The sequence below is a fragment of the Cyrtonyx montezumae genome, unplaced genomic scaffold, assembly GCF_038088225.1.
Source record: "Cyrtonyx montezumae isolate F1298 unplaced genomic scaffold, pur_monq_1.0 scaffold_10, whole genome shotgun sequence".
NCBI classification, from domain to species: domain Eukaryota; kingdom Metazoa; phylum Chordata; class Aves; order Galliformes; family Odontophoridae; genus Cyrtonyx; species Cyrtonyx montezumae.
The window spans coordinates 39,589,578-39,607,416 of record NW_027071826.1 but is presented as its reverse complement, the minus strand read 5'-3'; the positions used below and the strand labels follow the sequence as shown (position 1 = coordinate 39,607,416).

The window sequence follows — 17,839 nt, the reverse complement described above, 5'->3', positions numbered from 1 at the left end:
GCTAGTGTGGGCAGAGCTTCTCAGTCCACAGGATTATTTTTAAATGTCATTTCCCTAAAAAAGCAAACAAACCACGGGCTTCTTTTGCACATCCTCCTACCAGCTGCAGAAACCTACCTATTTGCCTCACTTCAGGAGCCAGTAAAAACAGATTTAAAATAGTATGCCCCTCCCTTTGCTTCCTTCTTACCAACTGCAGATGTCTACAATGCTTTCCTGTTTTCAATCATGAGCTCATAAATATCTTAAAACACACGGAATCACATTTTTCTTAATGTCAGCTGCGCTCTGACTACTGAACCCAGCCCTACTTTGCCATTCTGAGTCATGATACTATGATATTCAGTTATACCTAAAATATGCAAGTCATTTTTTCCTCTGCTTTCTCAAGCTTTAGCTCTTTCATTTTTCCTTGAAACAGAATCCAGGACTGTGCACCATTCTTCACAACTCTTAGTGAGAAGACAGATACACTACAGAAGATGTGTCAGGGAGTTGACTAAGACTTCTAAGTCTTCTCAGTAAGCAAGAGATAATTAGAAAATATTTTTGTTTTGGCTTAACATTCTCAACCCTTATTACTTCTTGCATAGTTTTAGTGGTAACTATCAGTCCTGGATACACTACAAGTGAGTAGCTGAGACCGTATAGGAGGAAATGCACAAATAGTATAGAACAGTTATATCTCCCCTTCCAGGTACCACAATAGGAACTTTACTGTGTATATTAGGGGAGAGATTGCTGCTGACAGTAATATGTTGTGCTGCATCTGTGATAGGGAGGCATCATTAGGAAGACAAAAATGTATGATCTTGGGCCCATGCAACACAAGGAAATCGTCTGCTTGCAAAATTGGACCTTATTAGCTCTGTAACAATTTCTACCAGCTGAGAAGCTGCTTTCAGCATCTCATTCCTCATCAAATGGTCTGTCTATTTTTCCCCTTTGCTTCATTTGTACAGGAGTTTATTAAATTTCTCTAGGATCAACAGCTGAAAAGCACTACAGACAAGCACTTTATTATTTTTTTCTGCACTGAACAGTAAAGTCAGAACTTACAATAGCCAGTCAACAGCAACAAGCAAACTGATGTCCTGGGTAGGGAGACCCACTGCAGTCAGGATCAGAAGCATAGTGACGAGTCCAGCACTGGGAATACTGGCAGCTCCAACACTTGCAAGAGTGGCAGTCAAACTGCAAAAACAAAAATCAAATGGGAGTAGCAGGAAGAGGAACGTTATCTTTTGTTTCTTGCTCATGTGATTGGTAGGAAGGTCTTACTCTCAGATGGTTCATTTATGTTTATTCATGGCACCCAAAGACTGAATTTTGAGGTGATGATTGAGAGAAAGCGGTTATCAAGTATAGGAGAACAGAAATCTTGGTATCCAAAATGTCCATAGTGCAAATCAGTGATGTATCAAGCCTAGATATTAAACACCCTAAATGAAAACATGAGTTTTTTCTGATGGGTTCAGAAATCTGGAAGTTGTATTTGCTGTAGTCTCCTTTTTCTGATAAAGACCAATGAAGTGCTTATCAGTGCTTCAAATACTGAACTCTGTAGAAACATGAAACAGACTATAACAAATAACATAATTGAACAATACTACATAGAATATAAAATAAATTTGTTGGAAGATGGGGGGGGAAGAGTAGAAAAAGAACAAAAGAAATAAAACAAGGGAAAAAGAGGGTAAAAAATAAGCGTATGTCTTTTTAAAATGTTACACAGATGTAACGTGGTTACAATTGTGGGTGTACCCAACAAATCTGAAAGTGCTTCCAACATAGAAGTAGAAGAAGGTGGTCTCTGGAGGAAAAACCTTTGGCTCTTAGTCATTGAATTTGTCTATGAGGGTGTCAACCTGACCCAGACCTGCCGGAAGGCTGGGTTTGACCCAGACAGTCCAGGCTGTAGTGTGTTTGTCAGGTGTCTGGGTTAGAATGCATCCTAGCCTTCCAAACCCTGCTTTGGTGAGAGTATTTCCAAGCTCTGCCAGAAGAGGCTCTTTGCTGGCCTTCCCATAGCAGAGTGCATGGGGTTGCAGGGGAAACTGGTGTGAATGGGTAGGTCTAGAACCAGATGCTCAGAGGAGGGAGGAGGTGTAACTTGTGTTTGGGCTTAGCTGGCTTTAATTGCCCTGATCTTAATTTGGTTTTTGGACATGGCACCTCTGAAATTACTGTTCTGATTCTTACCAGGTAAATAAATGGAAAAGCTGCTGCTAATATAGCTGGGTAAGGAACACAGAATTATATATCCCTATGCAGAAACTTCTTAAGTGTTAAAATGGTTTAATAAAAGGAAGGTGGGTGAGTGAAAACTACAGGAAGAAGTCATACTTGGCAGACTTCACTTGTGGTTTACATTTTAACTACTCAAAATGTTAGGCCTAGTGTCTTCAAGTTTTCCACTGTAAATTAACCATAGCTGCAGCAGTCATAACTTTGCCTTTGTTTCTTATTAGTCACCATATCTAATGGTCTTAAAACTTCATTACAGTAAGCCATCCTGTATTGCTTCTACCCATTTTGAATGGGTACTTTCCTTTGTTCTTTCAGAGATTTGGCTTAGTCCTTATTATGAAGAGTTGATCTAAAAAGAATAGAGCTAGTTTTCTCTGGGTTAGAGAGAAGTAGTCCAAGAGTACCTATATCGTGCTGCAAGCAATCTCACCCTCAGTTGTTTTTTAACACTGAGTCCATTGTTTTTGCTCTTCACAGAAGTGCCAAAAAATCAACAATAAAACAAAACCAAAGGCAGATAAACATTTTGGAATATTTTTCTCTTCCAGTATATGTAGACACGTATGTTCTAGAAAGTTAGTGCCCTGTGTATCATTTGAGGAACCCCTCTACACTAAAAGGCACTGCATTGGACAAAAAAAATGCTGTATTTCAGAGTATTTTTACAGCAAAACAGTATGAACATCACTAGGATGCACTGAGGTTGCAAAAGATAAAAGGTTAGCATCGCTAGAAAACCAGAACCTATATATATTTATATGCCATTCTTTTGCACACCGTTATTAGAAATCTGTGGGTTTCACAGCGGATCTCACAGACAGGCGATTGAAAGGTTTATCTTTTATTGTATGCAGAAACAAAGCTTGCAATAACTTTGAACTGACCTCACAGTAACTATTTGGCCTCCATCCAGCTCAATTCCATTCATTTGTGCTATGAAAATAGCAGCCACAGCTTCATAAAGGGCAGTTCCATCCATATTAATAGTTGCTCCAACAGGAAGGACAAACCTTGTTACACGCTTGTCAATGCCTAGATTTTCTTCAAGACAGCGGAATGTGACAGGTAATGTTCCAGCACTGAAGGAGAGAAAGCAAGAAAGACAACATCATTTTAATGTCATACATATATATGAGGAAGCAAAGTTAGAAATTCTGCTCTTTGTTTACTTTCTACTTTCAGCTGTGATTCAAGTTTTGGCCTGTGTTTCAGTTGCTTCTACATTTAGCTGAAGGAGGGACTGAGGCCAAGGCATGAACTTTACTTGAGAGATTGTAGATGAAGCTTTCAGGCTCATTTATGAATTATTTCTTGCATTTGCCTTAAGGAGGGCAGTTTCCAATGTTTCCTGATGAACAGAATTACAGGTGAAGGGAAAACTCCAAAATTTATTTGTTTCTAAGTTCCCTTTGAAGGGAGAAATCAGTGCTGTATTATTTTATTAGAGAAATAAAAGCAGGCAAGTATATACAAAACACATGCAGTTCCCAGACAGTGGAGAACAGGAAAAAATATCAAACGTGGTCCTTGCACTGATCCATAGTGTGTTGGCTCTGTGGGGATCATTAAGGCTATTCTATTCACTTTTTCAAAATAAAGCACCTTCTTCTAAAAAATATTCTTGGAAATAGGACATACTCCCTGTATATGTTATTATCTTTTACTTCCCTTCTGTAGCACGTTTGCCTGCCTCAGGCAAGGGACTTGCTGCAACAAGTATGAAACACACACAGGAGCATGTTTTGGTTCCTTACCTCAGATAATACAGAAAAGTTAAGTTTACCACTGAATGAACTTGGTTGCTGCCTGAAAAGCCATTCTGAAAATAAACTTGACCTTGGGAAATGTTTTAATTGGTGCCTCGAACAGAAGCAGCTGAAGAACATTTGCTGTGGTTTATTTGCTTTTCTTCATCTGAGCTGGCAAAATATCTCAAAGGTCTTCACTATTGTGTACCACTGAAGCTGCTGTCACTGCCCCTACAGAAATACTTTCTTTTTTTATAAATGAGTAAAGGACTAGATGCACCAAATTTTCTCAGAGGAATACGTACAGGTTGTTTCTAGTGTCTTGTAATTTCAGAGTCTTTCCAACTCTTTAATTCACCAATTACCACAGAGATGCTATTGGGTTCAAAAAACTGATCTTTCCATTTTACAGATGATTAAACCAAGGAAAAGGCTTATTAGGGAATGATGCAATTTCTAACTATAAACATGCTGTGCTTTAAAAAAAAATTTCCCAGGTTATCTGGAAATAAGGACATAAGGCTGACACATCACATGAGAGGTACCGAAAACACAAACCATTTTGTGCTGGCAGATATCCAAGTCATTCCTTAAATGAATCCTCTTGTCCCACACCTATGGAAACAGGTCTTAGAAGACATGAGTTTGTTGATCCCCATGTTGTGCTCAAAAAATTAGGCTACTGTTTGTTCAAAGAGGTGATTTTTCTTTAACAGATGGCAGTAAGCCAGATATGTAGTACAAATGTTAGCGTTCTAGAATCTTCACAAATATGTGAATTTGATTTATTTTAAAATTAACTGAATGTTTAATGTTCTGTATTTAGCCAAATAGATTATTCATGCTTTCTAAAAGTATTGTTCTCCCATATGTTACTCTAGTGGTGATATTTATAGCAATGGATGAAATTATACAGTGAATCATTACCCAATATTTGCCTTTCACTTTTAAGGTCAATTTCATCATTACTATCTCTTCTAGAGTAAAGGCACTCCCATGTCTTATTAAAAGAGGATCAGGATAGAATGGTCAGTTTTAAATTAGGCTTTATTGGTTTTACTTTTTCAACTAAAACAAAGTATAAATCTTTGGGGAAAAAAAATTTGAAGAAAAACACATTATGAAGTATAGCATTTCTCTGAAAAATGAGACAGTCTATAGGCTACCCCAATGTAAAGCATTAACTTATTACTGTGAGCTGAGTGATTCAATTGCCTACCCATTTTGCAGAGTTTATTCTGTGCATTAGCAATGCATAGGAGTCTAATATATTCATCAGTTTCATTTTACTGAAGTCCCCTTGCTCTGTCAAATTGGATTAAAGAATGAAATGAGGGCACTATAGTAACTCGTTGCCACTGCTTGGGAACCAGGTTCTTTTTAAGCCTAATATCTGTGTGCGCCCAGAATACCTGTCCTCCACAGAAGAGGAGGGGCTTGAATGTGCCAAAATCTTCACTGAAATCAGCACATACACACATCTCTACACACAATCTACTACCATTGTAACTCAATACAAGAAGGAACTGGTAGCTATGGGAGGTGTTTATCAATTTCTTTCATTTCTCTCCTGAAGCCTAGGGCTATTTTTTCGCCCAGGGCAATAAGACTGCCTTAACATGCTTTTAAAAAGTGAGTAAATAGTATAATCACTGTCCCCCAGCTGATGAAACAAGCACAGAGGTAACAATGAGCGCAAGTCATTTGGACTATGTGAAAAGAGAAAACTAGAAGTATGCCTGCCAACTCTCTTCAGTGAGCTGTACAGTCTCTGTAAAAATCCCCAGTGTGTGTTGTAACCTACCTCTTTCAGTAAGGCTAGCTTTAAAAAAAAAAAAACAACTTCTTATTCAGTGGCATAAAATGAAGGTCAGAACAGCAGACGAATGTTCTGAAATCCTATAATCTACTTAAAAAATAGAGCTGTTATTTCTCAAGTGTACCTGGAAGCTGTGCCTAGTGCTGTGATCCATGCCTGGAAAATCCCAGCAAGGAATGAGAAGGGGCTTTTCCTTGTTATCACAAAGTAAAGCAGAGGCAGGAAGATTCCTCCATGGATGACAAGGCCCACAATCACAGTTACCATGTACATGCCAAGTTGTCTAGCTACTACTTCAAGGTCCTTGATTGCAATAATTTTTCCGCAGATGAGACAAGCAATGCCCAAAGGGGAATACCTGGGGAAAGAGAACAAGCACAGACAGAACTGATCTTTGTAGCATGCAGTCATAAGGTTTGTCCTTAACAGAATACAGGCAAGAGAAAGACTAGGGGCTTCACAGGCTCAACAGTGAGATGCAGCTCAGGAAGTGATAGAAATTCAATAGCTTGCTTTCACACCTCTTCTGAAAACACTGGCCATCTCCAGCAAATTCTACATCTAATTCACTTCATTCCATTCTACTGAATGGAACATGCACTTCTTGAAAAGTCTTTGATTCTGGAATGGCGTCCCTTGAGAATATGACAGTATTACACAGGCTTGAGCAGAGATGTAATAGTTGCTTTTAATATTATACTTCCCCAACATGTTGTTGAGGAAGCTGAAACACATGATACAACTAAATGCCATGCTCCTGAGAGTCTAAGCTTACTGGAGTTGCCATAGAAGTCACTGTTCTGTGCAGAGAGATAATAAGCCAAACAGAATGCAGTTCTGAAATGCAGTTGTCTTTATAATGATGTGCACAAAAAAATGCTGCTTCTAGCCACAGTGATTGTTTAACAATTCTAGAAAGAGATGAACAAGTTGAACTCCCAAAACCATTCTCCTTGTTGAGAAAACAGAAACAAAAAAGCACATCAGTAAAAAGAAACAAATATTTGCAGTCTTGAAAGTTGACTGGCTTCCTGCCATTGCAACACTGATTACAGTGGAAGCTTTGTAACTTAAGGTATTGTGTCCTGGGCATGCCAACTGGTGCTAAGTGAAATAAGAGCAATTTCTAGCCCTTGGTGTGTTATTAGAGTATAGTCACTGCCTCTCTCCCTGCACAGTCAAGATCAGCAAGTTACAATAACTACTAGAAGCAGGAGGGCTTTGTGAATAAAAACAACTGTCTTTTTATGTGGCAAAATCCCCTAATAGAAAAGCAGAAGCATAACAGGAAGAGAAAGTCATCATTTCAAGTTGCTTTGTTCAGCTCGTTTCTCCATCACTGTTCCTGTCTACATGACTCTTGCTTAAGTTTTCCTTTGGAACACTGATGCTGAATGCTCGTGCTTCAGGCGCCCTTCTCCTTTTTTGACAAACTTTTTCAATCTAAAGCCTCAGGGAAGAGGCATGCTGCAGTTCTGTGACTCCAGAACAAGTTTCTGGAGGCACATATGAATCATGGGCAGCAATGAGCCATGATATATGTCTCTCCAAAAGTAATGCCTCATATTTATTTCCATATTTCTACAACAGCTTCATAGAACTTGATAGTGCTGTTTGATAGAGCAAATTCTCAGCTATAGAATGCTATTTTTTCAGTACAGCCACTATCATCTCTGCATTTCTTTATTTTTTGCCAGCAATGAATGAGAGCCTGAATGCTGTGCTCGTAAGAATTTGCTTCAGAGGAGGGGATCCAGTGTTTCACAGCTGTTGTGATACTGTTGCTGCTATGGAAATGTTGCATGTGCAGTTCATCTTTCCTCAGCCTGAGCAGATGAAAGTCAGAAGGTAGCAAAGCTGGGCATCGTGGTAGGTAGTAGGATAGTTAAGATTGCAAGACCAAGATGGGCAACGTGCTCCACAGTCTTCAGAATGGTATGGTATAGGGTCTGGTGTTACTGCATTGCAAGAGAAAGGTTGTCTTCTTTTTACTCTGGAAGATTGACCTTTCGACCTAATCAGTGTTGTGATGTGGCAGTCAGAGTTGGTTTTTCCAGGTTCCAGGAAAGCCAGAAGGATCACTCTTTTCCCATCCCAAAAAACAGTGTGCATTTTACCTCAGTAGGTAAAATGTCTTGAGCATTTTCTTTGGTGGAGGAATTCACATGTCATCACTCCATGGAATGTAGTTTTGACTGTGGCTCGTAGTGGTGACACCATGTACATTTCATCACTGGTAAATGATCCAGTCCAGGAAATTGTCACCTTCAGCCTCATACTGTGTCAGTAGGTTCTGATAAACTTGCAGTGTTCTTTCTGCTGCTGTGTGAGCATTCATGAGACTCACCTGGCATAAACTTTCTGATATTTCAGCATTGTCACCATCATTTCCAATGCACTGAAGCTGATATTCAGCTCCATACATAGTTCCCTGATTGTAATCTGCCAGTTTGCTTCATCGCACTCCCATGTCAGACACCATTTTGTCATACTCTCCCTTTGTTGCCATCTGTCACACAGCAACAAAATGTAACAGAATATTGGTGGGAAGGTTCAACCTCTTTTGCCATATCACCACCATCTCCCACTAATGTCATGGCCCATCATAAAACAGGAGGCATTACTTTCAGTATCGTATTGGAGTGGCTATGTCTTGAAAAACTCTGGAGGTACTGAACATAGTAGTATGATGCCGAATGTAGCAGTGCACTTTTATGTCCTGAAAAACTGGTTTTGTGATATGTCTAGGTTTGGCATTGCATATGAACAGCTCTGGGGGAAGCCCTTGCAAGAACCATCTCAAAAAGAAAAAAAGGAAAGTAAAGAAAGAGAGAATGCCCTTCCAGAACCATAAACAAGAGTTCGGTCTTGATGGAATAAGTCATTCCCTTGAAGGCAAGCCAAGCCCCGTTATTACAAATGAGTGTACTTCAAAAACAGGACAGGCATCTTCCACTGCTGTGGTGTTCCAAAACTCAAATTCTGCAGAAATTATGGGGGAGGAACTATGCATCACTGAAGACCACTGGAATTTTATTTGATGGTTAAATGTTTTTATTACAGAAGACAGCAAATAAAGTATGTCTTCAGGCTTCTTTGTAATTATACCTTCTAGTTCATACTATGGGATTACTTTCATTACTCTGTAACCTCCCAGGAAGACATGGAGGTTCTTAACATGGGGTGTTCTCGTATGCTTAGGTGTCCTCATTATCTATTGAGCATCAATAATAAATAAGGCATTTGAAGGTCTTTGCTTGGATTTTAGTAAACTAATAAAACTTGTCAACTTCATAAATATCAAAATCAAATTTCAAATTTATTCCTAAATAATCTTCAGCATAGAGAAATAATGCTGTTCTGGTTCTAACATAATTGGTGAGACTTTAAAAACCAAGCTGCTATTTCATTACACTCTTTACTAGCAAACTGTTTACTATATGCTATAGTAGGGTTTTGAGAGATTTTTGTTTGCCTATTTTATTCCAGAAGTTAGGACTTTGAACTTACCACATAATCATAGTTACTAACTTCATTACGATCTCATTCAGGATATTGAAGAAATCCACCATCATCTTTGCCTGTTCTCCCATTTTCCCCATAGCAATGCCAAAAGCAATAAAGAATCCTATTAAACCTATTGAGAGAAAAAAATTAAAAGCAAGTAAAAAACAGATTTTAGCAAGTTCTTGAACCTCATTAGTGTCTTCATGCTACCTGCTAATCCACTTTTCAGAGTGGCTGAGGTTTGCTACACATCTCTTGGGTCTTTTCGGTGTGAACTCACCCTTCTACTTTCATGATTCTGTTCAGAACAGCCTTTAGTACTTCAGGTCAACTACATTTTTTTTTCTTTTTTCTGAATTAATCTGGTGAGCAAAACCAAGCAAACTAAAAAAAAAAAACCAGCACCACAATCTTTCCAGAGCCATATAATTGCTAGAAACCACGTAGCCCCCAGCAAACAGGAGAGGCAACACAGCACCGCACCATGACTGTTCTTTGTTGCTCAAATAGTCACTAGAGACCAACAGCATTTTTGAAAAGCTTTAAAGAAAAAAAGAAAAGCCTGTGGCAGGTTCAACCTACAGACCAGTCTGTCTTGTGAACGCAACCTCAGAGTGTATCTTTCACAGGTCAGGAGTAGCCTAGTTAAGAAGGTGAAGGTGGGAGGAGAAGGTCAGTATTGTACTTTAAGCTTAACCACAGAATTCACGTTAAACAGATTACTCTCACTGAAACCAGCAGTAGCAGATATTTAATCAGATTCACTACAAGTAAGAATGGGCTCCCTAAATTTAGATGATTAAGGTGAGAAAGTATGGAGTATTAGTGCACCTGTCATGTATTCCTTTGGAGCAGTGCCTCCAAAGCTAACCCTCACTTTCCAGTAATTTTCAATGTCCAGAGAGGGATTATTACCTGATACTGATAGGTGTTTTGAAAGCCAAAGCATCACTTGAGGGTACATTTTCAATCATGATATGAGCTCAGTATTTAACAAATGTGTGAACTCATATGGGAAGTTCCTAAGGAAAAACCCATCAGGATAAAAAACATTCTAAAGTACAGAATTTCAGCTACCATTACTCTGGGAAAAGACACTCTGCTAGATTTAATAGTCAACCTTTTGTGTTGTTGTTTTTTTAAATATCTGTTCTCTTGGGTATAAGGTCATTGTATTGCACCAACCTACCTTTGCTGAGTCACTTAAAGAGAGCACTGAAGTGCACTTATGTGTGCTGCAGGGCATGGAGAAATAATGAAAAGCTTTTCACTCAAAGGCCAAGTAACTTCCTGGAATACAGACTGTGCATCAGAAAATGTTTGTAGGTGGTTTTGTTCTGTTAATTCCAGACTAGCTGCTGCATTATTCACAGAAGTCAAGCTGGCTAACATTTGCAGGAATTTGCCTGGTTTGCACAGTTTATTCAACCTGGATGGCAATTTCTCAGCATTTTTACTTCTTCATTTATATGAAAAATGAACAATAGTGAATCACTCTGCAAAATTTAAGAGCTGCTGAATGAAATACTACAGTAAACATCCCTCCTAAACTATAGTTTTAATAGCATGCATTTCCTTCCTGGAGGAATTTTATTCATCCTTCTAGCTCTTTTCTTATCCATGATGAGAACAGCACAGCACAAATTCCACACTAAATGTACTTTATCTCTTGCATCAGAAATACAGTTTCATTTTAGCACAGAATAAGAGATCTAAGAGAGAGGAAAAAAAAAGCAGGTGATGGTAACAGCGTGACCAATGAGCTGCTGTCTCACACAGGGTGCAAAATTTCAGTCTGCACTTTTGCAAGAAAGCAACTCCTCTGTTCAGAGATGCAGAGATCCATCATGGCAAGCTCATGATAGTAGCTCCAGCTCTTCTTAAGCAGGCTGCTTCCCTGACCTAAGGTTAGTTTATTGACGTTATGTTCCCTGTCTAAGTAAAGCAGCCTCTGCCAGCCAATTCACTAACACCTGGAGAAGGTCTGCAGGCACAGCAGTCATTGGCTCTGCAGAAACTGCTCATCAGCTGTGAGGAGTCTGTAAGTGCCATTTGCCTCTGAAAAGTGAAAGCCTAGTGGGGAGATAAAGCAGTGGTTTTAGTACTGACACATGCTGTCTCACTTTGAGGATGGTATCTATAAACATGGGCGTGGGCCTTGACCCTGAGAACATGCTGCCGCAGAGCGCATGAGTCTTCAAGTACGGGTGTGCTGGTGAGCACTACAAATTGAGGGCTAATTTGTGACCAACATCACCCACGTCCACAAAGGAGGAGAAGGAGCACTTCTTTCTCAGTAGATAAAACTGAGTCTAGGCACGAAGGAGAAAGTAAATGTGGTGTGGCAGCTCTTCATTCCCTCATGCCTCTGCCTCAGCTTGAACAGGTGCTTCAGGAAGGAGTGGGAGATAGGCAAAACCTTTGTACCACCCCCACATGCTGGCTTGTACAGACAAGATGGCATGATGGCAGTTGTTCATAATGTGCAGCTGGTAAAGGTCAGCAGCCAACATGAAAGAGAGAGGGAGTTGTGACTCAGAGATGTGTCAAGCCTCTCTGGGATTTTTCTTGGGTGGTGCGGTGCACGCCCCACCTCTCACTTCAGGCTGTGCCTCAAGCCAAAATCTAGTTCAGCTTGCCCAAGAAACGTATTAGAAACAACTGAGCTCAAATTCATCAGAAGGTGTCTAAAGCACTACCACTTGAAGCTCTCCCCCATACTGTTTTGCCAATATGCATTCCTATTAGTCTAGATGGGCTACCTCTAGGATGAAAGGATATTTTGGATACCTCCTACATGGTTCCCCACTGTACTGCAAATAACTCCTGTAAAGCTGCCAATCCAGAATAATTCACTTGATTGATTCTTGTGATATCATCATAGTTCTACCAAAACCATTTGGTTTTCATCTCAGAGACCAAAGGGAAGCCAGTAGGTGATAACATTTGATGACTATTTGTGGAGACTGAATTTGCACCAAGGAGCAGATCAGACAGTACTGACTACTCAGTCACAGCCAGAAGCTGCATCATATGTATGATGTGGATATTTGACAGGCAAGAAGTTTTCCTACCCAGGACATTCATGCCATCCTTAAATTCGAGTCCCTTCTTAATGACTAGCTGGGCTTCTGGTGGTGCTTCCCGCATTGTCTCATTCACCAGAGCAAAAGCAGAGTCAGTAACATTAGATGGTTCTTCAATGGGTGGTGGCACCAGCACTTTCTTGGTGACAGTTTGGATCTGAAGGCAATAAAAAGGGAGGATGAGAATGGAAATAGACTGAGATGTAATCCATATGTGAGATCAGGAAATAATAATAAAAACTTTTCACTTGAAACTCCAGAGAACTATATTTTTAAAGGATTAGACATGCATTCCACAACCTCTTACCCCTTCTTCCAAAAATAAGTTTGTTTTTCAGTAGTTTCAAATGACACACAGTCCTGGGAATCTACACCATGACTCTGGTGTGAAAGCATGGCAAATATTCCTTCCTTCTTGCTACTGCAGAATGTTTTACAGACAGCTAACCTCTTTGTCCAGATGGTTCACAAATGGCGCTTCACAGATTGTATGTTGCCCATAGATATCGTTTATTTAGCACCAAAAGGCAGGTATCTCTAAAATCATTCACAGCAGCAACTCTACAACAAGGCTTGTTATTTAGGATGGGCTGCCCAGCTCATGTTATAGTGCGATGGTTAACTTGACTCAAAAATTCATGATGTTTCCAACACTTCACTCAGTGACTGAGATTGCTCAAAATGAAATAAACACAGTCATAGAGCTCTCTAGTTAAAATACTTTGACAGACACATAACGAGGGATTTAAGCCACCAGATACCTACTAAATCAAATCTGACCACCTTAAAAAAAAAAAAAGTCATCAGTATCTGAATGACTGTGAACCTCTTCTGGCACATGAAAGGAAGGGTCAAGAGAAAGATAGGAAAGAATGGTGGGGGGAGGAACGGGCTTAAGTTTATGGGTAGGAAAAAAAAATGGGGTATGAGGGTGGAAAAAGGGAAATTTGTAATTTGCTGCTTTAAGAAAGGACTGCCTTTTCCCCTAGTTCACACCTTGAGCTTTTCATGACTCTTCATGGCTCTGAGTCAGGCAAAATGCTTCATGACGCTTTTGCCGTTGCTTCCCCTTTGGCTCCCTATTTTCCTTGCTCCTAGTTTGAGCAAGGCATCAGAGCCACACATCAGTCTTTCAAAGAACATTTGCACCTTCTTTCTGCTGAGATGACACACTGTAGTACTACAGATGATAACTCAGATTTGATTCACATACTGTTTTAACATACCGTACATCTCTCCTTACCAAACCTGCTGTCTATATGCAGAGAGGGGGCTGTAGAAAGAAAACCTGCACAGTTCCTGTGTGAGAAACTCTTCAGTTGTCCTGAAGACATTGTAACATAGCCCAAATGTAAGAGCAAAGTCACAGAAATTAAACTTAAAACATTAAAGCACTCAGAAATTCAACTATGGTCACTTAACACAAAGGTCCTTTGCTTTTCATTGCATGTGGTCATACTGCTTACAAATTTGAGCCTAACTTTGAGTTTAGATTCCAGCAACAATGTCTGAAACCTGAAAGCTATTTGAATGTCACAGTCATTTAAACATGACTGCCCATTTCTCTGTCATGGCACTTAACTTAAATCTCTTCTGGAATAGCAGTTTTAATTATAAATCAAGATTTTTTTTCCTAGACTGTAGAAAAAAAATCAACAGCTACAGAAATTCCATGATGGTTCTGAGTTCAGTTGCCAAATGAGCTATATCAAAATTGCAATTTAATTCCTTAATTGCTTGCAGAACTCCCATGTGGATCACTGCTGCTTGTGGAGAAACTCTACATAAGCGTCTGCATTAAAAGGAATTATTCTTTCCTCCTCTCTCCTTTACTGAGCAGTTAAGGGCTAACAGGCAAGTTAAATGTGGAGAGGATTATGACTGACTTTGCAAATGAAAAGTGACTTTGTGACAAAGGCTTTCACTGGCAATTGATTTGGAATCTGAGGAAACTTAGGAAGGCCATAACCTCAAAAGGGAGTGTCCTTTGTATGCCACTGAAATTACCAGGATTGTGTTCATTGAGTGCACTGGGCTTTGAAATAGGTCTCCATAGGTAAGAGTAAGAAACAAACAATGGAATTGGTCATCCATAACTAATGAAGCGGATTAAAGATTGATATTACATACACTGAAAAAGCAGTATTAGAGTTCTAATATAACTATTTTACATGGGTAGCTTAATTTTTTTTTTCTCCCACATTTTTTTCCCTTTGTGTACATATTCAGCCACTTTCAACTGACCGGAAATTTAGTTCTCTCTTCCATAGTTTAAACTAGGGAAAGAAAGTAAAAAACATAAGCACCCTGTACTCCCCACACTCCATTTTGCAAAAACACATTTCACATTACATGCGGTATTTGGCCAACCACAGTTTGACCACATGACTGACATTCCCATGATGATCTGGAAATATTGAGAATGTTCTCTCGTTAAACCCCCAAGGACTATGTGTTTTTATGTGGAAGACTGTGGAAGAAGTGAAGCAATTCAAGTCTTTTTGGCATCTTAGGTTGCCCTCTGTTCTTTCACCCCCATAGCCTCTTCTGTCTCCCCCCCTTTCTCTTCAGCCATAATCACATCTCGTCCCATTTCACTTAGGAACGTTTAAGGGCATATTTGGCAACAAAGCCTATTTCATTAAAAAAAAAAAATCAGTCTGCGTTACTGGCCAAACAATTTAGCTTTAGGAAAAAGCAGCCCACATACAAGAAATTTGTTAAGAAGAGATCAGCAAGCCTGCCTCTCTCAATTCCTTTATGTTTCCAAGTGAAGCCATTTTTATTAAACATTGGCAAAATGCTTTTTGAAAAAAAAAAAAATTATGTACAAAGCAAGCAACACAGGGTCTAATATCCACCTTTCCCAGCATGCTTCAAACCTGGCATGATGGAGCCACCTGTGGGTGGATCAGTCACCTGAGTGTATTATCTCCATACAGTACTATAATCTTTTGATATAATGGAAGTTATGGGAGGTTGGGTTTCACAGTGCATTTGCACTGGCAGCCAGCCTGAATGAAGATCACCCATTTATTATACACAGGGAGCTACATCACCTTCATAACTAAGAACCAAGACCAAATTCAATAAAAGTCATCAGCCACTCAACCCCAAGCCAGCATTCTTGCCCTTATATATTGTCTGAAAAATGAAGAAAAGTTTTTAAGATTATTTTTAGTTTGGTTCTAAGTAATCTATAAAAAAAATGAAATTAAATAACAATTACTAAACAAAACAGCTACAGATAACGTTCTTTCATTTACCTGCTCAAGTCCTAAGACCTGTATTTCTCTTTGCATCATCATTTCTGTCATTCTTCATCTGCATAGTGTCACTAACTCTGTAGACAAACTTGGTCAATAAAAGAAGGTTTAAAAAATAGTCCCAAAAAGTAGGATTTACCTGCTGAAAACATGCTTGGACTAGATTTTCAGGGAACAGGTTTCGGATCAGATCCAAGAAAGCATCCAGACTAGATACTTCATCATTCTTTTTCCCTTGACCAAGCTGTTTCTTGAGTTTTGGATTCCCTGGATGGATAGCTAAAACCAGAATCACACCCAGCACGGCAGCAATAATAGTGGTGGACATGTAGTAGACCATGGCTCTCGTTCCCAATCGGCCACTTGCTTTAGCATCTAAACCAGACAGTCCTGCATGTGTTTTATTTTTAAGAAACAAACAAACAGACACTCAATATCCAATTCAATAAGCATCATAGAAAATACTGTGTAATTTGCAAATGTTAATGTCTGCCTACTTTTTTCCTTGTGAAATTCTTGCTGAAACTTCTCCCTCCACATCTTATGTGAACAATGTCTGCTGTTACTACTTTAAAGAGAATAATCTGAAATTCCATCTGACTGCACAGGAGACATCAAAAGATAAAGAAGAGTCCATACCACCTTTTGCTCTTATTACTGCATATTGTTCACATTGTGGCTGACAGCACAGATTTAAGAAGGAAAGGCATTTTACTGTCATGACACCTCAATTCACAAGGTTCAATGCAGGAACTGGGTGAAAAAGCACGTCAAGAAAATTCTCATCTTCAAGAAGGTGGTATGTCAGCATGTTTTTGAAAATAAATTCACTAGAGTATCTATCTATTAAAGTCAATAAATTAAATTAACTCCAAATACACACTACAAGTGAAAAATCCCTGACAGGATTGCATACTCAGGCATGAACAGCAAACCAGGTGATTTCTGTAGCAAGCACCTTAAAGTATTTATGGCTAATAGATCTTACCTGTGATTAAACTGGAGATAATTAAAGGGAGGATCAACATTTTTAGCATCCTCATAAGTATATCTCCTGGGAAGGCTATTAACATGATGATGTCAGGGTCAATAGGAGTTGCTAGACGAAGAAGACCCCCACATAATGCACCCAGGATAACACCTGGAAGGAGAGTAAAAGAGAGCAGGTAGACAAGAAAAATGTACATGAATTGACCCGTGTTCATTGATTATCTGTCAGAAAAGCCTAGAAGAAATATAGTTCTGGAAGGTGGCTATTTTTTTAGTAGAGAGACTGATTCTGGAAAGCATAACCCTCTGATTGATACCAGCTATAGCATGCTTACCATATATGTCACAGCTAAAGAGAAACAGTCCTGGAGTTTGCACCTAGTATGCTATTTTGCTTCCGCATTCTATTTTCCCCACAATATTATTGAGATTTAATAATACTGTGTAGTCCTTGTAACATACTATGGGAGAGTGAAATGCAGGCAAACCTGAGGCAAGGAGATGTAGTGATGTAAGTCATTCAGGGTTGGGATTCTTCTTGGAATGACATCTAGCTCTTGGTGTAAGAATGATAATGCTTGAAAGCAAACTGCATAAGTAGCTATTTTACAGCCTAAAAATAACCCTACAGGAAAGCTAGAATAGTCCTGAGAGGAAAACAGTTTCAAGTGTGACCTGGGAGGTGTTGGAGGGGAGTATCAGTTATTTACTAGCATCTTGGTCATCTCTGATTCTGTCATTGTCAGCACACTACTAAGCAAACTGGGGAATTAAGCTATCAAATGATCTAGTCAATTCCAGCTTACCTCCAGCTCCAAGTCCTGACTGATCTTTCAGGCAACCAGATACCACTTCTCTACTCAAAACAGATATTACTACTACAGAGCTGTTATTCATCCTTTAATGTGTCTTGTAATGCAGCATGTTAAGAAAACTTGATTGAAGAAAAATCTGATTCTTGGTACTAGTTTATTACTACTTCCCTTTGGTGGACTGCATCCTTCAGTTCTCATGGTACTAACACTCTCTAATAGTCATTACCACAAAGAATTTCTTCATCACAAAAGTACTGTGAGAACACCTAAAATCCTCTCAGTGCTGAGGCTGGTAAAGTCCTGTCTATGTGGAGAAAGGCCACGTTTACTTCCATATCAGGGTCTTTGTGGATGGATA

General features: G+C 39.3%; 1 protein-coding gene across 2 annotated transcripts in view; it reads right to left on the bottom strand.

The window, feature by feature from the left end:
• SLC1A2 (solute carrier family 1 member 2) overlaps positions 1–17,839 on the bottom strand; it is a 74,381-nt gene that overhangs the window by 8,109 nt on the left and 48,433 nt on the right. For both annotated transcript variants that reach the window (XM_065754987.1, XM_065754988.1), the window contains exons 3-9: positions 16,665–16,817; positions 15,816–16,066; positions 12,399–12,567; positions 9,328–9,454; positions 5,942–6,175; positions 3,135–3,329; positions 1,060–1,194 (exon numbers count right to left, since the gene is read on the bottom strand). In XM_065754987.1, coding sequence (XP_065611059.1) covers positions 1,060–1,194; positions 3,135–3,329; positions 5,942–6,175; positions 9,328–9,454; positions 12,399–12,567; positions 15,816–16,066; positions 16,665–16,817 — 1,264 coding nt within the window. The remainder of the gene's footprint in view (positions 1–1,059; positions 1,195–3,134; positions 3,330–5,941; positions 6,176–9,327; positions 9,455–12,398; positions 12,568–15,815; positions 16,067–16,664; positions 16,818–17,839) is intronic.